The sequence below is a fragment of the Pseudomicrostroma glucosiphilum genome (genome assembly GCF_003144135.1).
Source record: "Pseudomicrostroma glucosiphilum strain MCA 4718 unplaced genomic scaffold BCV69scaffold_12, whole genome shotgun sequence".
Classification (NCBI taxonomy): domain Eukaryota; kingdom Fungi; phylum Basidiomycota; class Exobasidiomycetes; order Microstromatales; family Microstromataceae; genus Microstroma; species Microstroma glucosiphilum.
This window is the reverse complement of record NW_020289924.1, coordinates 98,723-115,396: the sequence shown is the minus strand read 5'-3', so window position 1 is coordinate 115,396 and position 16,674 is coordinate 98,723. Positions and strand designations below refer to the sequence as shown.

The 16,674-nt window shown below is 56.0% G+C and overlaps 8 protein-coding genes across 8 annotated transcripts; 2 read left to right on the top strand and 6 right to left on the bottom strand.

Annotated features, from left to right (window-relative positions):
- Window positions 1-2,288: 2,288 nt before the first annotated feature.
- BCV69DRAFT_300473 (hypothetical protein) lies at window positions 2,289-2,553 on the bottom strand (the record flags this gene model as incomplete). Its single annotated transcript, XM_025494462.1, has 2 exons — window positions 2,289-2,459; window positions 2,542-2,553. 2 exons carry the CDS (start codon window positions 2,551-2,553, stop codon window positions 2,289-2,291), a joined length of 183 nt encoding a protein of 60 aa, XP_025346298.1.
- BCV69DRAFT_45452 (hypothetical protein) lies at window positions 2,536-3,315 on the bottom strand. The gene has a single exon (XM_025495295.1). It carries the CDS (start codon window positions 3,172-3,174, stop codon window positions 2,773-2,775), a length of 402 nt encoding a protein of 133 aa, XP_025346297.1. The 5' UTR covers window positions 3,175-3,315; the 3' UTR covers window positions 2,536-2,772.
- A 2,990-nt stretch (window positions 3,316-6,305) lies between these two features.
- Window positions 6,306-7,206, bottom strand: BCV69DRAFT_251465 (hypothetical protein; the record flags this gene model as incomplete). The annotated part of the gene is made up of 4 exons (XM_025490434.1): window positions 6,306-6,406; window positions 6,522-6,663; window positions 6,758-6,885; window positions 6,963-7,206. The coding sequence occupies 4 exons, from the start codon at window positions 7,204-7,206 to the stop codon at window positions 6,306-6,308; spliced, it is 615 nt and encodes a 204-aa protein (XP_025346296.1).
- Window positions 7,207-7,512: 306 nt separating this feature from the next.
- Window positions 7,513-9,657, top strand: BCV69DRAFT_251269 (MFS general substrate transporter; the record flags this gene model as incomplete). The annotated part of the gene is made up of 2 exons (XM_025490420.1): window positions 7,513-7,962; window positions 8,020-9,657. 2 exons carry the CDS (start codon window positions 7,513-7,515, stop codon window positions 9,655-9,657), a joined length of 2,088 nt encoding a protein of 695 aa, XP_025346295.1.
- A 253-nt stretch (window positions 9,658-9,910) lies between these two features.
- Window positions 9,911-12,096, bottom strand: BCV69DRAFT_45425 (hypothetical protein). Its single transcript, XM_025495294.1, has one exon. The coding sequence runs from the start codon at window positions 11,944-11,946 to the stop codon at window positions 10,378-10,380; it is 1,569 nt and encodes a 522-aa protein (XP_025346294.1). The 5' UTR covers window positions 11,947-12,096; the 3' UTR covers window positions 9,911-10,377.
- A 514-nt stretch (window positions 12,097-12,610) lies between these two features.
- On the top strand, window positions 12,611-13,572 carry BCV69DRAFT_284291 (Sm-like ribonucleo protein). The gene is made up of 2 exons (XM_025492992.1): window positions 12,611-13,016; window positions 13,198-13,572. Exons 1-2 carry the CDS (start codon window positions 12,744-12,746, stop codon window positions 13,219-13,221), a joined length of 297 nt encoding a protein of 98 aa, XP_025346293.1. The 5' UTR covers window positions 12,611-12,743; the 3' UTR covers window positions 13,222-13,572.
- BCV69DRAFT_45357 (peptidase C14) lies at window positions 13,188-14,949 on the bottom strand. Its single transcript, XM_025495293.1, has 4 exons — window positions 14,688-14,949; window positions 14,089-14,600; window positions 13,654-14,017; window positions 13,188-13,572 (listed from the first exon to the last, which is right to left on the bottom strand). The coding sequence occupies exons 1-4, from the start codon at window positions 14,728-14,730 to the stop codon at window positions 13,526-13,528; spliced, it is 966 nt and encodes a 321-aa protein (XP_025346292.1). The 5' UTR covers window positions 14,731-14,949; the 3' UTR covers window positions 13,188-13,525.
- A 473-nt stretch (window positions 14,950-15,422) lies between these two features.
- BCV69DRAFT_284289 (hypothetical protein) lies at window positions 15,423-16,662 on the bottom strand. Its single transcript, XM_025492991.1, has 2 exons — window positions 15,996-16,662; window positions 15,423-15,925 (listed from the first exon to the last, which is right to left on the bottom strand). The coding sequence occupies exons 1-2, from the start codon at window positions 16,630-16,632 to the stop codon at window positions 15,504-15,506; spliced, it is 1,059 nt and encodes a 352-aa protein (XP_025346291.1). The 5' UTR covers window positions 16,633-16,662; the 3' UTR covers window positions 15,423-15,503.
- Window positions 16,663-16,674: the final 12 nt, after the last annotated feature.

The window sequence follows — 16,674 nt, the reverse complement described above, 5'->3', positions numbered from 1 at the left end:
GGCCCGGTTCGCTCCTTGTCGCGAGTGCGGGTAATAGAGCTACTCTGGATGAACTAGAGTGAGTGAGATGAGGGAGTGAGATCTGAAGAGAGATCCATCTTGCGGGCCCACGGAAGCCATGAGTATATAGCATTGGCTCCATCCTCATGACTGGAATTTCGGATGGACGGAAGCGCCTTCTTCGACGGCAACACCGGGCAGCTCACCGGCGGCAGTGGCAACGACTCCCCCCCAGACCAAGGCCTCAGGGTCTAGGTCCGTAGTGCACAAGACTCGATTCACTCTCCGTGCATTTCACTCCCCTTGACTCCGCCCAGGCGTGCAGATGTCATCTCCGACGCGACTGGCGACGCAGACGATTGCTCTGCTCGCAGCACACTTGCCCGAGGCCAGACCCATTTTGGCGTCGAGTCCGGACCGAGGTTCGTTGCAAGCAGAAACCGGTGCCGAGGCCCTGCCAGCAGGCTTTGCATGACTGCTGTACCAGCGGGCTTTGGGTTTCCTTCGAATCTTCGTTCAGAGGAAGCACGACACGACACCTCGGACAGGTCTTCTGGTAGCTTTTAAGGGCCTGGCCTGAAAATGATATTGCTACGTGGCAGTCAGACTCTGACCATTAAGAGGATGTCCACTCAGCAGACATGCGTAGCGGTGTTGACCCGCCCTTGCGGCTACCGTCTCTCTTCACCACCTGACCAGCTTTTCCAAGCCGTCGGACATGCTCACTAACACTCCGCTTGAAACCACGCCTTGCTCTGGACCTGGTCGACCCCCCCCTTCTTGACAGTGCCGGTGGGGCGCAGGGCCCAGATACTCAGCCTCAATTCTTGATTCTTTTCAAACCACGCCTTGCTCTACCCTGATCCGTCTTCTCGTCGGCGTTGGTATCAGCCCCGCCCCGCGTTGTTTGCCACTACAGCAAGCCACTGAATGGGCTGCTTGGAGAGAGGAGATCAGTCCATGGTCGAGCTCCTGGCGGATGCGAAAATCGGCATGATCGGATGGATAGTGCACCGCTTGCACTCGTCCTTCGAGTTCTCAGAATCGAAGCATAGCCACGCGCAAAGCCCAAGGCCAGGCTGAAGGTTGTCTTGAAAGCAAGAAATCTGCTTCTTACCAATATTCAAGCATGGCGTCGAGGCGCCAAGCACTGCCAAGGTTGACTTGGCAACCAAATGGAAAAAAGAGCAAAAAAGGGAGCGCATGGAGGAGAGGAGGGCAGACAGGCCGAGCGGGGGGAATTCAAGGCAGGCAGGCAGACAGGCCAAAGATCTCGCTCATCCCTTCCTCCGTGTCTCATTCAACTACAGCTACCAGACAGGGCTCCAGTGAGGTTCAGCTTGTCCACCGGGCATTTTTCAACCTTCCCGCCCGATGACGGGAACCGGTAAATGGATGAGCATCAAGTGGGTGGGGTGGCATCATGCGGGCCAGGGCCAGGATCGGCGATCTTCTTCTGGCCCGTTAATGGCCCGGAGAATCAGCTGAGCGGCGCGGGCAACGGAAGAGTGGTAGGCGAAACGGTGTTGAAGCTATCAAGAGTGACTGGACGAACGATAAGGACGGGAAGAACATAGCAGTGCAGGATCTGACCGACTTCCAGAGTAGCCTGGCACTCCCGACTAAAGTGTGACTTGTCAGGAGATGGTACAGCCAGCAAAAGAAGGCTAGATCCGGGCGAGGACGAGATGAACCTCTAGCAAGCCCGTCACACCCATATGCTCTCTACCACTGTCCCCAAAAGTCGCTCATTTTGCTCCCTAGGTTGGAGATCCACACCTTCATTCCTCACAAGTCTTGTAAAGAGACTTATATGAGAAAAGGTTGGGCTACTATTGTATTTGTGTCTATGAACACAGGATGTAGTGTGACGATGTGACAGGACAAGCAAGGTGACTGACTGGTGACATATGAAACGGGCTCCGAAGCGACGAAGGCAGAGTGGCACAGAAAGACTATATACGATGAGAGCAGAGGCGGGCACAGGAAGACTATATACGATGTGCGAACGGGTGACCGAAGTGCGGAAATCGACAAGGGAATGATGAAGGCCCAGCAGGTGACTTGGAGAAGGTGACGTAAGAGGCAGATGTGACGTGCGTGACTTGATGACAGAGGCTCGAATAAGTAGACACCCAAATGTGTCTTCCCTTAAGAAGGGCAGCAGCAGCTAGACTGCTTGCAATTGATGGTTGTATGCTCTTCATGTCGAAGGCCAGCTTCGAAGGAGTGTGAGTGTGTGCTGATGATGCTAGTATAGATGTGCTGACGCCGTAGTGTCCTTGCGATCACTCGACGCTGGTAGTGAATCGTCCAAAGACGAGTGGCTTGAGACGTCGCATGGGCAGTGTGACGGAGCATCGTGTACCGATGATCTGTACATAGCAGTCCTGCTGAGTGATCTGCTGCACTAGCCCTTCGATGCGCGAGCCAGTCATCTCGAAGACGACGCTATCGCCCTGATCAGCCGGAAGAATAGGAGCGGGGAGGTCAGCTGAACTGTCTCTGACGCTAGAGTGAGAAGATGCAATTCATACTCACAACTTGGAACATGACGTCTGGCAGAGGCGAGGTAGGCGAAGTAGGTGATCCGCTTAGAGACGAGCGAGCCGAGCGGGACGAGAGGTTATCGTCTGGGGAAGACGGGGGGCTCGTTGCGCTGCTCTTATTCTGTGTATTCACTGAACTGAGCTGGACCGGAAGCGGGACCGCTGGCGGCGAGGTGTGCCCCAGCTTGTAGCTTTGCGTGCTCGTGATTGGCGCGGGTGTCAGCTAAAATTCGCAGCTGACGGCGTCGTGGATGAGGAGGTGGTTGAAGGCGTGGGTCTCGACACGCAGCAGCAGTAGCAAATCTGATCCACTTTGAGGATGTGTGGACGTTTGGAAGTGTTCAGGTAGGATTGAGATGAGATAGATATACACGAGGACGAGGCAGACTGGGCGACGAGGATGCAAGGATGAGATGAAGAGTGAAATAGGTGGTGATGCTGTCTTCACCCAGCTGGCATACCCTTGACGCAAATTGCTGAGTATCGGCTTCGGGCCGTTTTGAGCACAGGAAACGGGAGGGCGGGCTTTGCGGGGGTGTGAGTCTGTGTTTTTGTTTCTCCGCCGAGGGCAAATGCCTGAGTGCCAGCCAAATCTTTTTTCCCTCTTTCTCGGCCGAAGGCGCATCGGCGTGCAGGCAGGGAGCAGCCAGCCGGTGGGCGTGCCGCGCCTGGGAGGGGGGCCAGGTCTCACAGCCACGTGAAGAGGGTGAGCATCTATTCTCAGCTTACTCTCAGCTTAGCCCGCCCCGCCAAGGCCACTCCCCCGACTCGACGCCCAGACCTTGAAAGGGGCGTCCAATTTGAATCTTCTGACGCCCTCGAGGACCCCATTGACACTGCCTGGACGTTTCCACCTTTACACATACTACCACTCTGGACTGCCTAGACCGGGTGCCTCTGGCTCTTTCTCACTATGAGTCAGAGTCTCGACCCAGATCGCAGCCCATCTCTGAGACTGAAGCTTCTTGCCCCATCCATCGCTTTCTGGGCCGAAGCGCTGGGTTCGATACCAACATTGGGACTCAGCACTCCGATCGCAACCCCCCTCCCCCCTTCTTGCTCATCCCTTGGCGATCAGGCGCGCCCCCCCATTCGCCCGTGCAGCCTGGATTCGCACACCGAGACTGCGCCCAGATCCATTTCGGCACACCTCAATCTGACTCCGATTGAGCTTCCTCTGCCGTCGCACTGCTTGGCTGCGTCGCACACTCACGCCTGCGATTCCGATCGCCACGGTCGCGCTGAGTCGACATCGTCGGCGCCCTCGCGCCCCACAGGGTGCCCGTCCTTTACCTCTTGTCTCGGCCTGTCAGCTGGACTCCTCAGACCGAAACCGAGCTAAGAGATGTTACAGTGTCCTGTAACGAGTCGCTTCGCGTTACCCATCGCATCGTCTATGGATCATTGCCCGCTTTGACCGTTGTGGAATCTGCTTACTCTGCTAGCATCTCACACGGGACGAGATCTGATGTATCGCCGCCCTAGGAGGGGTGGCCGTCGTGTAATCAGCGTCTCGATATGCGAGATACGGTCGGCTTGCAACGCGCTCGGACCTCTCACAACGACCTCGATCATCTTCGCACGCTTTGTCCCCTGTGTGTTAAACCCAATTTTGCCTCTCCCCCGCCTTTGCTCGGCCATCAGCTGACATGCCTCACTTTGGCACCACGCCTTGCCTCGAGTAGACTCAGATTCAATTCATTTCGTGCAATGAGCAAACAGCCGTTTCGCACTCCTCACCAAGGGAGGTAGCGACCGATTGCAATTGCAATCACCGTCGTCGGAGGGGGTCCGAGTGTGAAACTCAATCTTGCACCACCACTATTTGGCCGTCCCGTCTGGTCTGGTCTGGTCTCGCAGAGCCCGTCAGCCACGAATATCCCATGCACGTCTCTTGATTGTGTTCGATCTCAGGTATGCAGGCACCACGCAGTGATGTCGGGCAAATCAGTATCGATCGAGTGATCAGATCAGCGTCTTCGGCTACCGCTCGGCGTCTCTGGCCAAGATGAAGTACGTCTCTGGGCCCAGTGGGGAGAAGCACCTGCCTCTGCACATTCCAAATCACAATCAGCCCGGCGTACCGAGCTGAGTGCATCCCAACCAAACGGCAGCTTCAATCTCTTTCTCGTGAAGTGCAGAAGGTTCAACATACATCTGGCCAGCCAGAGCTTTGCAAGCTCAAACGAAGCAAGGCTACGTCTAGGCGAGGTAAGGATCTATGCATACCTCGCCTCGTATTCGCACTGCACTTACGCAACTTCCTGAGTAGGAGCGGGCTTTGCTCGCTCAGACCCTCGCAGGTATTGATTGTACAAAAGAGGGGGCCAGAAGGCGGAGTGCATGGATACAGTAGCGACTCAGAGGTGGGGTCTAGTTGGGGTCCAGATCTCCCTCGAGGTCTGGGTCTAGGTCTAAGGGCGGGGCAAAGGCGGGGTGGAGCAAAGGGGGGGGGGGAGCGGGGCGTCAAACGCGTTATTTTCCATTGACAATCTCCGGCCCAATTTGATCCAAATCTCATTACATTGCAGTCCCTTGCTCGCCCGTCTCCACTGCACTGCACTGCACTACACTACACTCCTGTCTAGACTCTCTTCTGTCATGTCAAGGAATGCTCCACCGCCTGCTCACGCCCCCGCAATTCAGTCGGGAGTCGGCTATCTTTGCTTTTCAAAGTCAGGAAAAGGACAGGGGGTGGAGGCCAATAAAGGCGTAGCAATGGCAATGAATGTCGGCTGTTGAACAAGACTCATGAGCCTGAGCCTGAGCCTGGAGTCTGATCGAGACTCCGTCGCTCTTTATCCCCATTGGAAGAGCAAAGGCCGCTTTGGACTGAAGTTGCGTCCTGAGTCCCCGCTCGGCTGTTGCTGCTTGGTATGCCGGTGAATGGTACCGCTGACGCTTAGCTCTCAACAAGCCGGTGGGTGCAGTAGCCGAAGCTGGACCGTGTACGAGATCGAGATCGAGATCCAGGCGTCACAAAAGGCTTGTCTCTCGCGTTCCAAGCGGGCGCGGGAAGAGGGCAGGCTGTGGCTGTTTGGGACGACATCTCATTCACCCATGTTGCCAATTCGAATAGGTCACCCTTTCACTCCGACAGGGGGCGAGTGTCACTTTATTGCCCGCAAAGACGGTGTTTGCAGACGACAGGACGAAGGAGTGGAGTGGCAACGCCTTTTCTGGCAGTGCCTTTGGTCTCAGAATGCCAAGCGCCTCTTCCCCTTCCACTGGTAGAGATCATTCCGCTCCGACCGTGCCTGGCTGAGATTGCGCGTATCTCCGCCGGCGTAAAGCCAGCAGACCCTTACGGTGTGGGTCCCTCGCCTGGTTTCGCTGTCCACGCGAAGGATCCTCGTCAGAGTCTCGAGCATGTCTCCGCAAGCGCTCTGAAGATACAGGGGGCGTAGCTTTCTAGAATCCGTAAGTTCTGGAGGCTTCCTTGTCGCCTGTCGGACGCTTGAAGGGGTACGGCGAGCGTGGAGGTGCGGAGACCTCGGGGAAATAAGAGACAGCATTCCTGAGCCCCTAGAGGGACCTTTACCGTCGCTTGCCAGGCGTGAAGGCTGGGTATCCTGAAGTGACCGCGGAGCCTGCACTGCTAAGCCTTTTTAGGAAGGCAAGCACGGGGTGGCTGCTGCTTCCGGTGGTACCAGAGGGGTCTCATCAAGCTAGCCTGACAGTGTCGTGCCGCATATGGTTTGTAGACCGCTCCATTTGAGGCTGAGAGCCATTTCTTGCCTTCTTCCAGAGAAGAGATCATTCCCACTGTACGGTGCCACTAGCCCATCGCTCAGCAATGAGGTTGAGCTTGTGGTACTCTGTCCTCATCTCTCTATATCTCTTGGTGAAGAGGGCATCTGCGTCTTGATCCCTTCTTTGAGTGGGCAGGGACGTTGTGGAAGACTATAGCGGATGCGTGGGCAAGGACAGGTTCAGTCATCTTCTTGGACAGCAAGACATGCGAAAGATAACGCTCTATCCTCACATTTGGCGTGGTCCCCTCGATGTCGAGCGGCAGTCCATCCACAAATGCGCTGGCAAGCGCTTCGGACTGCTGATGAAGCCTCGAAGCATCATGTACCAATTGCGAATGCATTGAAGATGGGGCAAAGCGCTGCCAGAGAGGAGGAGATGGATGACTAGAGTGAGCTGCCATGCAAGGGCCAAGATGCGCTTCAACGCGTCCTCTTTGTCTTCTGCAGACGTACCTTGTATGCCTCCTTCATCTCTGCTTCTGCTCTTGGCCATTGCTGTTCCGCTGCTACTGCTCGGTCGTGGTAGTGTTGGGTCTCTGCACGCAGCGCTTCGAGTCCAGGCTGAAGGGCGAGATTGCGAGCTGATAGACGACCAGAAAGGAAGCATGAGACCCCTCTTACCTTCGGGCATTCAGCTGATATTGTCTCGCCTACTCACCTGCTTTGGCTTCACTCTCCTTGAGCAGTCTTGCGTGCTCATCGAACAATGCCCTCACCTCGGGCAGCGAATCGACAAAGGCCTCTAGGTAGGCATCACTGGCATCTAGACCTTGCTGCGCTGCTCGCTGCTGTGCCTGCTGCTGATGCTCTGGCCGCCCGAGTAGCTCTTCCAAGTCCTCCCTCGAGAGGCCGATGGTCGATGGAAAGTCCCTGTAGAGGATCGAGTCCACTTGAGATGCCATCTGTCTTCTGGGATGAGTATGTGCTGCGTTGTGGGGCGAGGGGGAGTGGAGAAGTGAGATTGGCACCATGGCCCGTCCGCTTCCCCACCTCCGCTTCCGATTTCTTGCGCGGCCTCGGGTAGATGAGAGTCAAAGCTTGGCGAGGCGGTGGGCAGAGGATCGTCTGATTACTAGTGATACGCAGCATCAGTCCCAGCCAGGCAAGCAAGTAGGCTGGCGTCACGTCTTTACCCTTCTCCTTCGTCTCCTTTCTTCCTTGTCCTCCTCCTTCTCTTCCCATATCTTGCTGTTCAGAGTCCGGCGCGGATGCCTGCAGACCATGGCGCCCAGTCTGCCTCGGGCGGCTCAAATGGAAAGGGCAAAGCTGATGCCTCTCTAAAGCCTCCCAAAGCCCACGACTTTGCCCGCACTTCCTCCTCCTCCTCTACAGATCATCGTCAAGAGAGCGCAGGCGTGGGCAGTCAAGAGGCAGAGGCCACTGCAAAGCCTCGTAGGCCAGGAGGACTACGGCAGCAGAACACCTCCCAGGGATCGGTGGATTCGGCTCGTAGCTTTGCTGGGGATGCGGCAGAGACGTACCAAGAGGCTCGGCATGCCTTTGGCGAGGGAAGGGCCAGTCCCTACTTCATGGCCGTCGTGGCGTTTCTCTGCAGTCTATCGCAAGGACTGCCGCTGGCGAGCATGTTCAAGGTGTATACCTTTCTAACGTGCGAGATATATGATGATATCAGCGCAGGCGATGGAGAAGGATCGTCAGTAGGCAAGCCAGGAGTTCATCACCGCTTCACCAGCTCAATGGTCAGGGCTGTCGAGAGCGGTGTGCAGACACTAGGGATCACTATCCCACCTGCGCCTGAGCTCCCGCATCCTCCACAATGCAGCGATCCCAGAGTCCAGAAGACCACATCCGCCTACGCCGCGGCCATGGCCACCGTGGGAGCTCTGGTAGCCCTGCTCCTGCTGGACAAGGTGACGAAAGTCTCTCGCCACTTTGGTCGGAAGCCTATTATGCTGCTGCCTCAGCTGCTGATTGCTTTGGCCTTCTCGGGATTCCGAATCTCGGTAGCCCTCCCACAGTACGCAGGCATGTCACTCCTCTTTGTCGCAGTCGTCATTCTCGAAGCCAGTGCGGGCGCTCCTCTTCGCATCTCCATTCAAAATTACGTAGTGGATACGACTACCGACTCACAACGAGCAGCCGCTCTGAGCTTCATCGAGGGCTTTGGGCAAATAGGAGCCTTCCCCTCTTCCACCATTGGAGGATTCCTAGCAGCCGTGACGGGTCAATTCTTCGCGCCCTTTTACGCAAGTATAGCCGTCGCGCTCTTCTCCTTTGTCTTCATCCTCATCCTCGTTCCAGAGAGCAAGAAGCATCGTCATCATACCCTGATAGATGATTGGGAGCACAGTGCCGAAGCGGACGAGAGGCATGCAGAGCAAGAGCGGCGGAGAGAGGCTATGCGACGTCAGAGCTACCAGTCTACTGGCGAGGCCAACGAGTCGTACATTAGTACCGAGACGAATAATTCGACGATGCCGACTGGGTGGAGACACTACCTGCGCAAGATCAATTTCCTCCAACCCCTCGGCATCTTCTGGCCTGCCAGACACCACTCGGGCCCCAAGCGTGGCAGGCTCGACTGGCGTCTGCTGAACCTAGCCGCCATCGTCGTCTTCGAGGAGACGTTCCAGGTGTTTCTGGTTCCCACGCTCCTCCTCTTCAATTCAGACGTCTTTGGATTTGATGTGTTGCAGAATGGATACCTGGTATCCCTCCTGCAGGGTACACGCGCCCTTTACCTCACAGCCATCTTCCCGCCGACAGTAGCTGCTGCTAGAAGATGGATCTCGGCGAGGGTACAGAGGAGGAAGAGCGCATTGAAGAACCAACAGAGGCGCTCACAGGCAAGTGAGACGTCACCCCTCCTTGGTAATGGCAGTGGCGGCAGCGGTACAGGCGAGCTGGGCGAAGGAGAAGGAGAAGGAGAAGGAGAAGCTCTCAACGGTTCTCAATTCACCTCTACCACTGTTGCGAAACAGGAGCAACGCGGCAAGCTGGACATTGTCCTAATGGTCCTCTCCTACAGTCTCGCCACTGCTTCCTTTCTCCTCTTCTCCCTCTCCCGTCGTATAGGCACTACCCCCTGGTTCGCCCTAGCCCTAGCCATAATCGGTACCCAACTCTCCTCGGGGGCAACCAATGTCCGTACAGCCCTAGTGGTCAACAGTGTCTCTGAAGAGGAGCAATCTCGCGCCCTTGCAGCCAATCAGGTGTTGTGCACCCTGGTGTATGCGTGCGTACCACTGCTCACATCACTGGTGTATGGAGCGGGAATCCAGAGGGGGGTACCAGAAGCAGTGTGGATCTTCAAGGCGGCATTTGCTGCAATGGCTGCACTGGGCAGCTTGGGACTCTTTGTTACGCATAGGGGTACGTCGGCTCGAGCCTGAACGTGACGAAGCAGATGAACGAGTAAAGGGATCGGGGCGGCAGTCTAGAGAGCTCGGTCGGAGAAGAGCAGCGACTCCTTGTACCCCTTCTTGATCAGCCCATCCGCCAATCAATCGATCGATCGATCACTCTCAAGTGAATGAACAAGGAGGGCCACTAATGGATATTATGTGCAAGGTCAGCGAAAAGACAGTGTAGTGTGTGTGGGGGAGTGGGCGATTGCCTTCGTGCCAAGATCTCATTGGTGGTAGAGAGAGAGGCTCGAGGCGAGTGATTGGGGGAAATGTCGAGCTGAAGGCGGCCGAGTTGAGACGAGGGAGAGAGGAAGAGAACAAAAGTCGAGACGATGGAGGGAGGACTTTGTACAAGTGAACAACGACGAAAAAACGGGAAAAGAGGGTTTGTAGAGAGAGACAAGGTGAAGTGGCGCTGAGGCTGAGGCTGACAATGGAGAAGAGGGGGAGAGAGGAGGCCAGGTGAAGAGCGAACGTCGCAAGAGTAGAACGAAGGACAGAAAGAGTTCTTGAGGGACGAAGAATGTCCGCTACTGAGGGAGGCATGTCGTGAGATGCTGTAGAAGCTACCGGTGCTATTTGACAACTTTCATATCGTGGTTCGAGTGGAGGGGTCAGCCGTTTTTGAAGAGCAGACGAGCTAGAGGAGGGAGTATTTGCCGGCAAACGCTCCAACGTTGTGACCCTGGCTCTGCTGTGCCGCCTTTAGATCCGGCTCCCACCGCCAACAGCGGCCGGAGGAGGCGCCCTCTTGAGCTCCTTTGCCCAAGCCTCCTGCTCCTGCCAGTGGCTATTGACAGGAAAGACGAATGGCAGTGCAATAAAGGCGAGCATCGTAGCGCCGATGGACCCAAGCAAAAGACAGTAGGCAATAATCGTATGGGTGGGAGTGGCAAAAGATTTTGCCTTTGCCTCGGTGGGATCATCATCGGACGAGTCGACATTGTTGAGGTCGGGGTAGCGGACGTCAAAGTCCCGGTAGAAGATGTGTTCCATCGAGACGTTATTGGACATCATTGGGTAGTCCTGATGAGATACTCCAGCCACGTAGTTTGCAGTGTGATTTGCGGGCCAGGTACCACTGCTCGCAGTCTCGACGCTGAGGATGAATTCGGAGCCTCTGTCCAGATGGTTTCCACCTTGTAGCAGAGCTTCACAGTGCGTGTCTCCGGCTCCATTGTCCATCAGTCCGAGTGCATAGATCAATTTCCGACCCAGGAAGCGAGTGATGACGCCAGCCTTGTCGCTACGCACCTCGGATCGACCGTAGGGCGTGACGCTGCCATTGAGTCCGTAGGCCCATTCGTTGCCTCCCTGACAAGAGGCGTTGGCGTAAGGCCTGGCGTCCTCGATCCAAGCATAGGAACCTGGGTTGCCCAGCCAATATCTCAGATTGTTGTCGTAGGCCTTGGTCTTCTTCAGGAGCGAGTAACGTTGCAGCATCTGACCACCCATGGAGTGACCGACCATGACGACTTGGTTGAGGTTAGGGAACTGATTCTTGTCGAAGAGCATGTCGGCAAAGGCGTCCAGTGCCTCGTATGAGGTGATCCGGTCAGAGATGGCCGGCGAACGAGAGCGCCCACCAGACTGCCATTGAGTACCGTGGAAGACGAGCTCGTTATTCTGCGCCGCACCTGCTGTCTGGTCGAAGTTGTTCAGCCAAGCAGGGCCAATGATGATGACCTCGTCTGAAGTGACGCCCCATTCTGGGAAGAGTGTCTGCTGCACAGTCAGGGCGTTTCGGATGAGATTGGTGTACTTCCAACTGTCACGCGGTTTACCAGGCATGACGAGAATCCCTCTCTTGATACTGGCAGCATTGTAGTTGGCTGTGATGTAGGCCGGCTGAATGGCACCATCTCTGATCTCGATGGTCCTGTTGAGTGTGAAGCCTTCGAGGTCCGGTAGCGCCTGCCATCCACCGTCGGCAGAGCCAGAAGCGGCAGCATTGGCAACGAAAGGAATCGACGAGGTCCATGGATAGGCATTTGCCTGATCTGCGTCTTCAGCTTCAATGTACTTGGTACCGATGTAGCCGTTGCTGCTGTTACCGGCGATGTAGGGCAATTGTAAAGCGGCTCTTGCAGCTCTTGCTGGGTCGGTAGAGCACTGTGCCACGATGGCATCACGGGCTGGATCGGGGACGTAGTCGTAGGTGGTAGTGGAGTCCTGGGCTTGTGCGTTGAGAGGCCGTGTTGCGAGGCCGATGGCTACGACGGCTGGTAGTAACGACGCTAGGCGTGAGGCCGTGTGAGATGTGGTGAGCCTCATGGTATCTTGGTGGGAAGGGGATAAGGAGGAGACGAGGGAAGGAGCTGAGCGAAGGGTGGTAGCAAATCGGAATTGAAGGGGCGCCCAGGCGGTGCACTGCTTTTGCGAAGAGGATGTGTGTGGCAAGTGACAAGGGTTGAGATGCTGATGCTGGTCAATGCTTCTTTGGAAACAAGGTGCGAGGTGCAAAGTGTCGATAGAGTGCCTCTGTATGCACTGCTGCTCTTGGGTCCACTAGGGGTATCTTGAATGGTGGGATGGAATTGCTAAGGGATTGAGGTCCAAGGGCGTCGACTTGTGATGATGGGGATTAATGAGGTCAACCCTCGCTTGACCGTGGAAGACTTTGTGCGCCTGAATTCAGCCAAGCATCCACGATCAGAGGCAGACCGGGGGAGCCACACACGCCAAGCCTTGGCTGCCTGCATCTGCCTGGTGGGCCTGGGCGGGGGCCACCATCCAACACCTCTCTCCCTTTGCTCCCGGGTTGATTGTGCCCCGTGTGTGGAAGTGTCTGCTCCCTTCCGTCGGTCGCGGCCCCTGTCCTTCGGTTCTGCGAGGTGCATCTGTCCACCCACTCCGCTACAAGTCCGACCCAGGCTTGGCGTTGCTTCCTCGTCTTGGCAGCCTCGCAGCTGACAGCTCGGGATGCGTCACGTGCCTCCGATCAATCCCAAGCCCCACTCGGAGCCGAATCCCCTCGACCACTGGACCGACCTGAGCTGGTCCGAGCTCACAGTCGCACTTGCTTCTTCCGTCTCATCGTACAATCGCCTCTCCGCTTCAAGAACCCCACAATGACCTCTCTCGCCCCCATCTCCGAGCCCTTTGACCTACTCCGTCTCTCCCTCTCCGAAAAGGTCTTTGTCAAGCTCCGTGGTGATCGCGAGCTTCGCGGTACCCTCCACGCTTACGATGGACATGGAAATCTAGTCCTCGCAAATGTAGAAGAGACGATTTGGATGATCTACGATGAGAATGAAGAGGTGGCAGAGGGACAGGAGAGGAAATTGAGCAGTGTAACAAGGAATAGCGAGATGCTCTTTGTGAGGGGAGATGGTGTGATTCTGGTGAGTAACATTGAGTCAGATGGACGTAATCTTGGAAGTAGCGTTCAGAAGGGGGTTTCAAGAAGACGAGGCCGGCAGAGATGCCTGCTCCGTCGAAACATCTTCGTCTGCTTCAAGTGGGAGCCCGACTGACATACTTCTCCCCTCTGCTGTCCCCGCGGCTGTCTCCTATCCTCTACAGATTTCACCACCCTCAAAGTCATAATCTTGCACAAGCGCAAGCTAAATCCTAGCCAATGCAGAGATCACACGTCGTTCTCCTTCGCACCACACTATTGTACATTAGTCCACATCCACTCTCCTTACGGCTTCTCACACATACAGTGGTCAGAGCCACCTCAGGCAATCCATACCCGCATCACGCGCAGTCAGTAGCACAGAAGAAGAAGAAGGCGAACGATACGATTTCTGTAATAGCAAGACGGAAGCAATAGAGTAGTGTAGGGCTGCAGTAGGCAAAGCCCGTACAGGGTCTGAAGAGTAACACTTCGAGGTAGAGAACGTCCAGCTCAGATGCTGAACGCCATGTTCAGATCGATGGGGTGAGAGCTCGACACTGCGTGCAGAAGAGGGAGAGCGAAGTGGAGCAACGGTCAGAGCTAGATTGTGGGCAGGAGTGATGGAGTTTGATACTCACTCTGAGGCTTCTGGCTATACTTCGCCGCCAACTCATCACGACATGCATTGAGAAGCTGCACATAGCTAATCTGACTGTTGCCGACTTGCTGCATGACCGTGATGAATGCCCAACTCATTGCTCCCGTGGCCTTTCCAGCCTCGACTGCGTCGGCAGACGTCTGTGAGTCCTTGCAGCCAGAGAACATCACTACGTCCGCAGGGCTCGACTTTGTCCGCTTGGTAATGTCCTCGGCGGATTCGCTGTTCTTGGCCTCGGTAAAGGTACCCATCAGACCCTTGAGCATACCGCCTACATCTCCTCGTGCGTAGTTCATAGCTGCACCCATGAGACCCTTGCCAACCTCGGCAACGACGTTGGGTTCCTGTATTTGAAAAAGGACGAGATGTGGTCAGAACACATTTAAAGATTGGATCTCGTCTGTTCGCTTCTCACCTTGATCTTTCCACTAGTTGAGTATACATAAGGAAGATCCAGCACAGTTCCCGAATGGCACGAGTCGAAGATGGCCGTCAACCTGCAGCCCATCGGGAGGGGTCGCACCATGATCGAATGGAGCTCATCGTCCTCCATCTGGCCCGCCGAAGCGTAGTCCACGGGCAAAATCGTCTCGTTCATGCCGTCGGCTTCGTCACCCTGTGTAGCCTTGGCTTGACCACCATGCCCACTGTATTCGAAGAAGAGGGCGTCTCCAGGTTGGGCTCCACGAACAAGCCAGTGCATAGCGGCTGTGATGTTCTGGCGCGTAGGGATGGAGCGTGGATCCCGCGAAGCATCCGTCAGGACTACCATGTCCTCCTCCTTGTATCCTCGACTCATGATGAACCTCTTGATATTGTCCACGTCGTTCCAGCATCCTCGCAGTGCAGCTTTCGACCCGACGTAGTTGATACCGATGAGAAGAGCCTTGCGCTTACCATTCATCTGCGAGTACTGAAATTGTTGACCTGCGGGGCAGTGTCGAGGGGAAGACAATGGATCGCCTTCGTCAGCCTCTGACACTCTCGGACGGGCATTCGTCACTCGTCACTCACCATTGGCGCTCTGTACCCCCTGCGGACGACTGTGGACGGGCATGTTGGAGTACGCAGCAGGTGCTCCCGTCCTTGGTCCTCCATAACCTCCTCCGCCTCCTCCGCCATATTGTCCCTGAGGCTGGCCACCATACTGTCCAGGAGGAGGACCTCCGTACTGTCCGGGAGGCGGCCCATAACCCTGAGGTGGTCCGTATCCCTGCTGAGGTGGAGGCGGGCCATAGCCGTACTGCTGAGGAGGAGGAGCACCACTGGAGGCGCGGAGGAGAACAGGTCGGCGGAGAGATCAGTCAACCGGGTTCCGAGATCTGTTTGTGCACGTTCAGAGTCCTCGCTCGCGCTTCGGCGACTCGACTGCTACTTACTATCCTGGGGCTCCATACCCCTGTGGAGGTTGGGGGAATCCTCCGCCGTGTCCACCATGGCGTCCATTCTGTCCCGGGTATGACATGACTGTTGAGCGAAAGTGACGAGTGTGTTGATGTTTCTCGGTGAGGTGAGGGGTGAGATTGGGTATCGGGGGAAGAGGGTCGTGGGAGGATCAAGAGTGCAGTCAGGCTCAATGTCCATCTGCTCCGCTCCACTTGACTTTGAGCGCCTCGTCTCACTCGCCGTCGGGCAAAGTGGCAGTGCGCTTGAACGCCGTTCCGCGACCTCGGCATGAAAGCAGCCGTACGACCATGAGCAACGGGCGAGCGACCATGGAGCAGAGTAGCAGGCGCGACGCAAATGAAGACAACATACAAACATGTATTGTGACACCGATATTGACTGGCGCTCAATGCGAACCAAACTCCAATCCAAGAGGCAGACTGCTCACGCCGTCTTCTTATACACATCCTCTTCGACCAGGTACTTTGCCAGATCCTCTGACACCGTGTCACCCTGTCTCAGCTTCCTCAGCTTCTCCTTACCACTCACTCCGTCTTCCAGCAGAATACTGCGTACAAGCGTAGAGCTCACACCCCTTGCCTCCTTCGGTAAATCGAACATGGTCACGCTCCCCTTTTCCACCCAAGGCCGTACCAGATCCGAGCCCAGAAATTTATCTTCCTCTTTGCGCAGACTAGCAGCTGACTGTTCTGCGTCGTCTGATCGGTCGGGTGCAGAGCCGCCGACGACTCGACGGGCGGCGACGAAAGTTGTGCCTTCCTGATTGAAGAAGAGGTCGCAGGAGCGGGCGAAGCTCTCTGGAGAGGGGTAGTACTTGAGGGCAAAGTAGCGGATGATGGTGTCCCCTGCAAAAGAATGTAACGTCAGCTTCCTCTGTTGTGCCTTCGGCAAAACAAAACGAACGCAGCTACTCACATCCCACGACCCAGTGCAATCTCGGTCTCGCTCGGTGTACAAGACCGGCCCCATTGCTCTGACCCCGTCCGCCTTCTGTCTGCTCTTTGAAGAAGCTATGCAGCAGTGTGCTCTTATCCTTCATCAAGGGCTCCTCGACGACTACAACGGCTACATTGGGCTCCTTGGACCCTTCACTGCTCAACTTGCGCTCCAAGTCCTTGGCCAAGAGGTACATCATGCTCAACCGCTGCTCAGGCGATGCGTCTCCTGCTTTCCCTGAACCTTTGTCTGCATTCTTCGAGGAGAGCAGCAGCAGATGGGCGTCGTAGTGTTTCCGGCTTGAGGAAGGTGGTGCAGATCGAGATAGAAAAGGTGAAGAGGAGACGAGGCTGAGGTGAGCTAGGTGAGGTGGGTTGAAGGAAGAGTCCAGCACGGCAATATCGAGATCCTGATCCGGTGTGGGATCCGCAGAGCGAGAACTTTCTGCCATGCCGCTCTTGTCACCCGTTGATGTCGAATCATAATTGTTGAGGTATGGCCAGGAATTTCTTGTCGAGTAGATCAGATGGACGGGCTTGGGCTGTTGTGTGCAGCGAGCAAACGCCTCGAGGCGAGAAGCGATCTGCGATCGTACCGAGGCGGGTATCGTGGACATCTACGACAGCGGATCGTGGTGCGAGAAGAGGTCTAGAAAGCC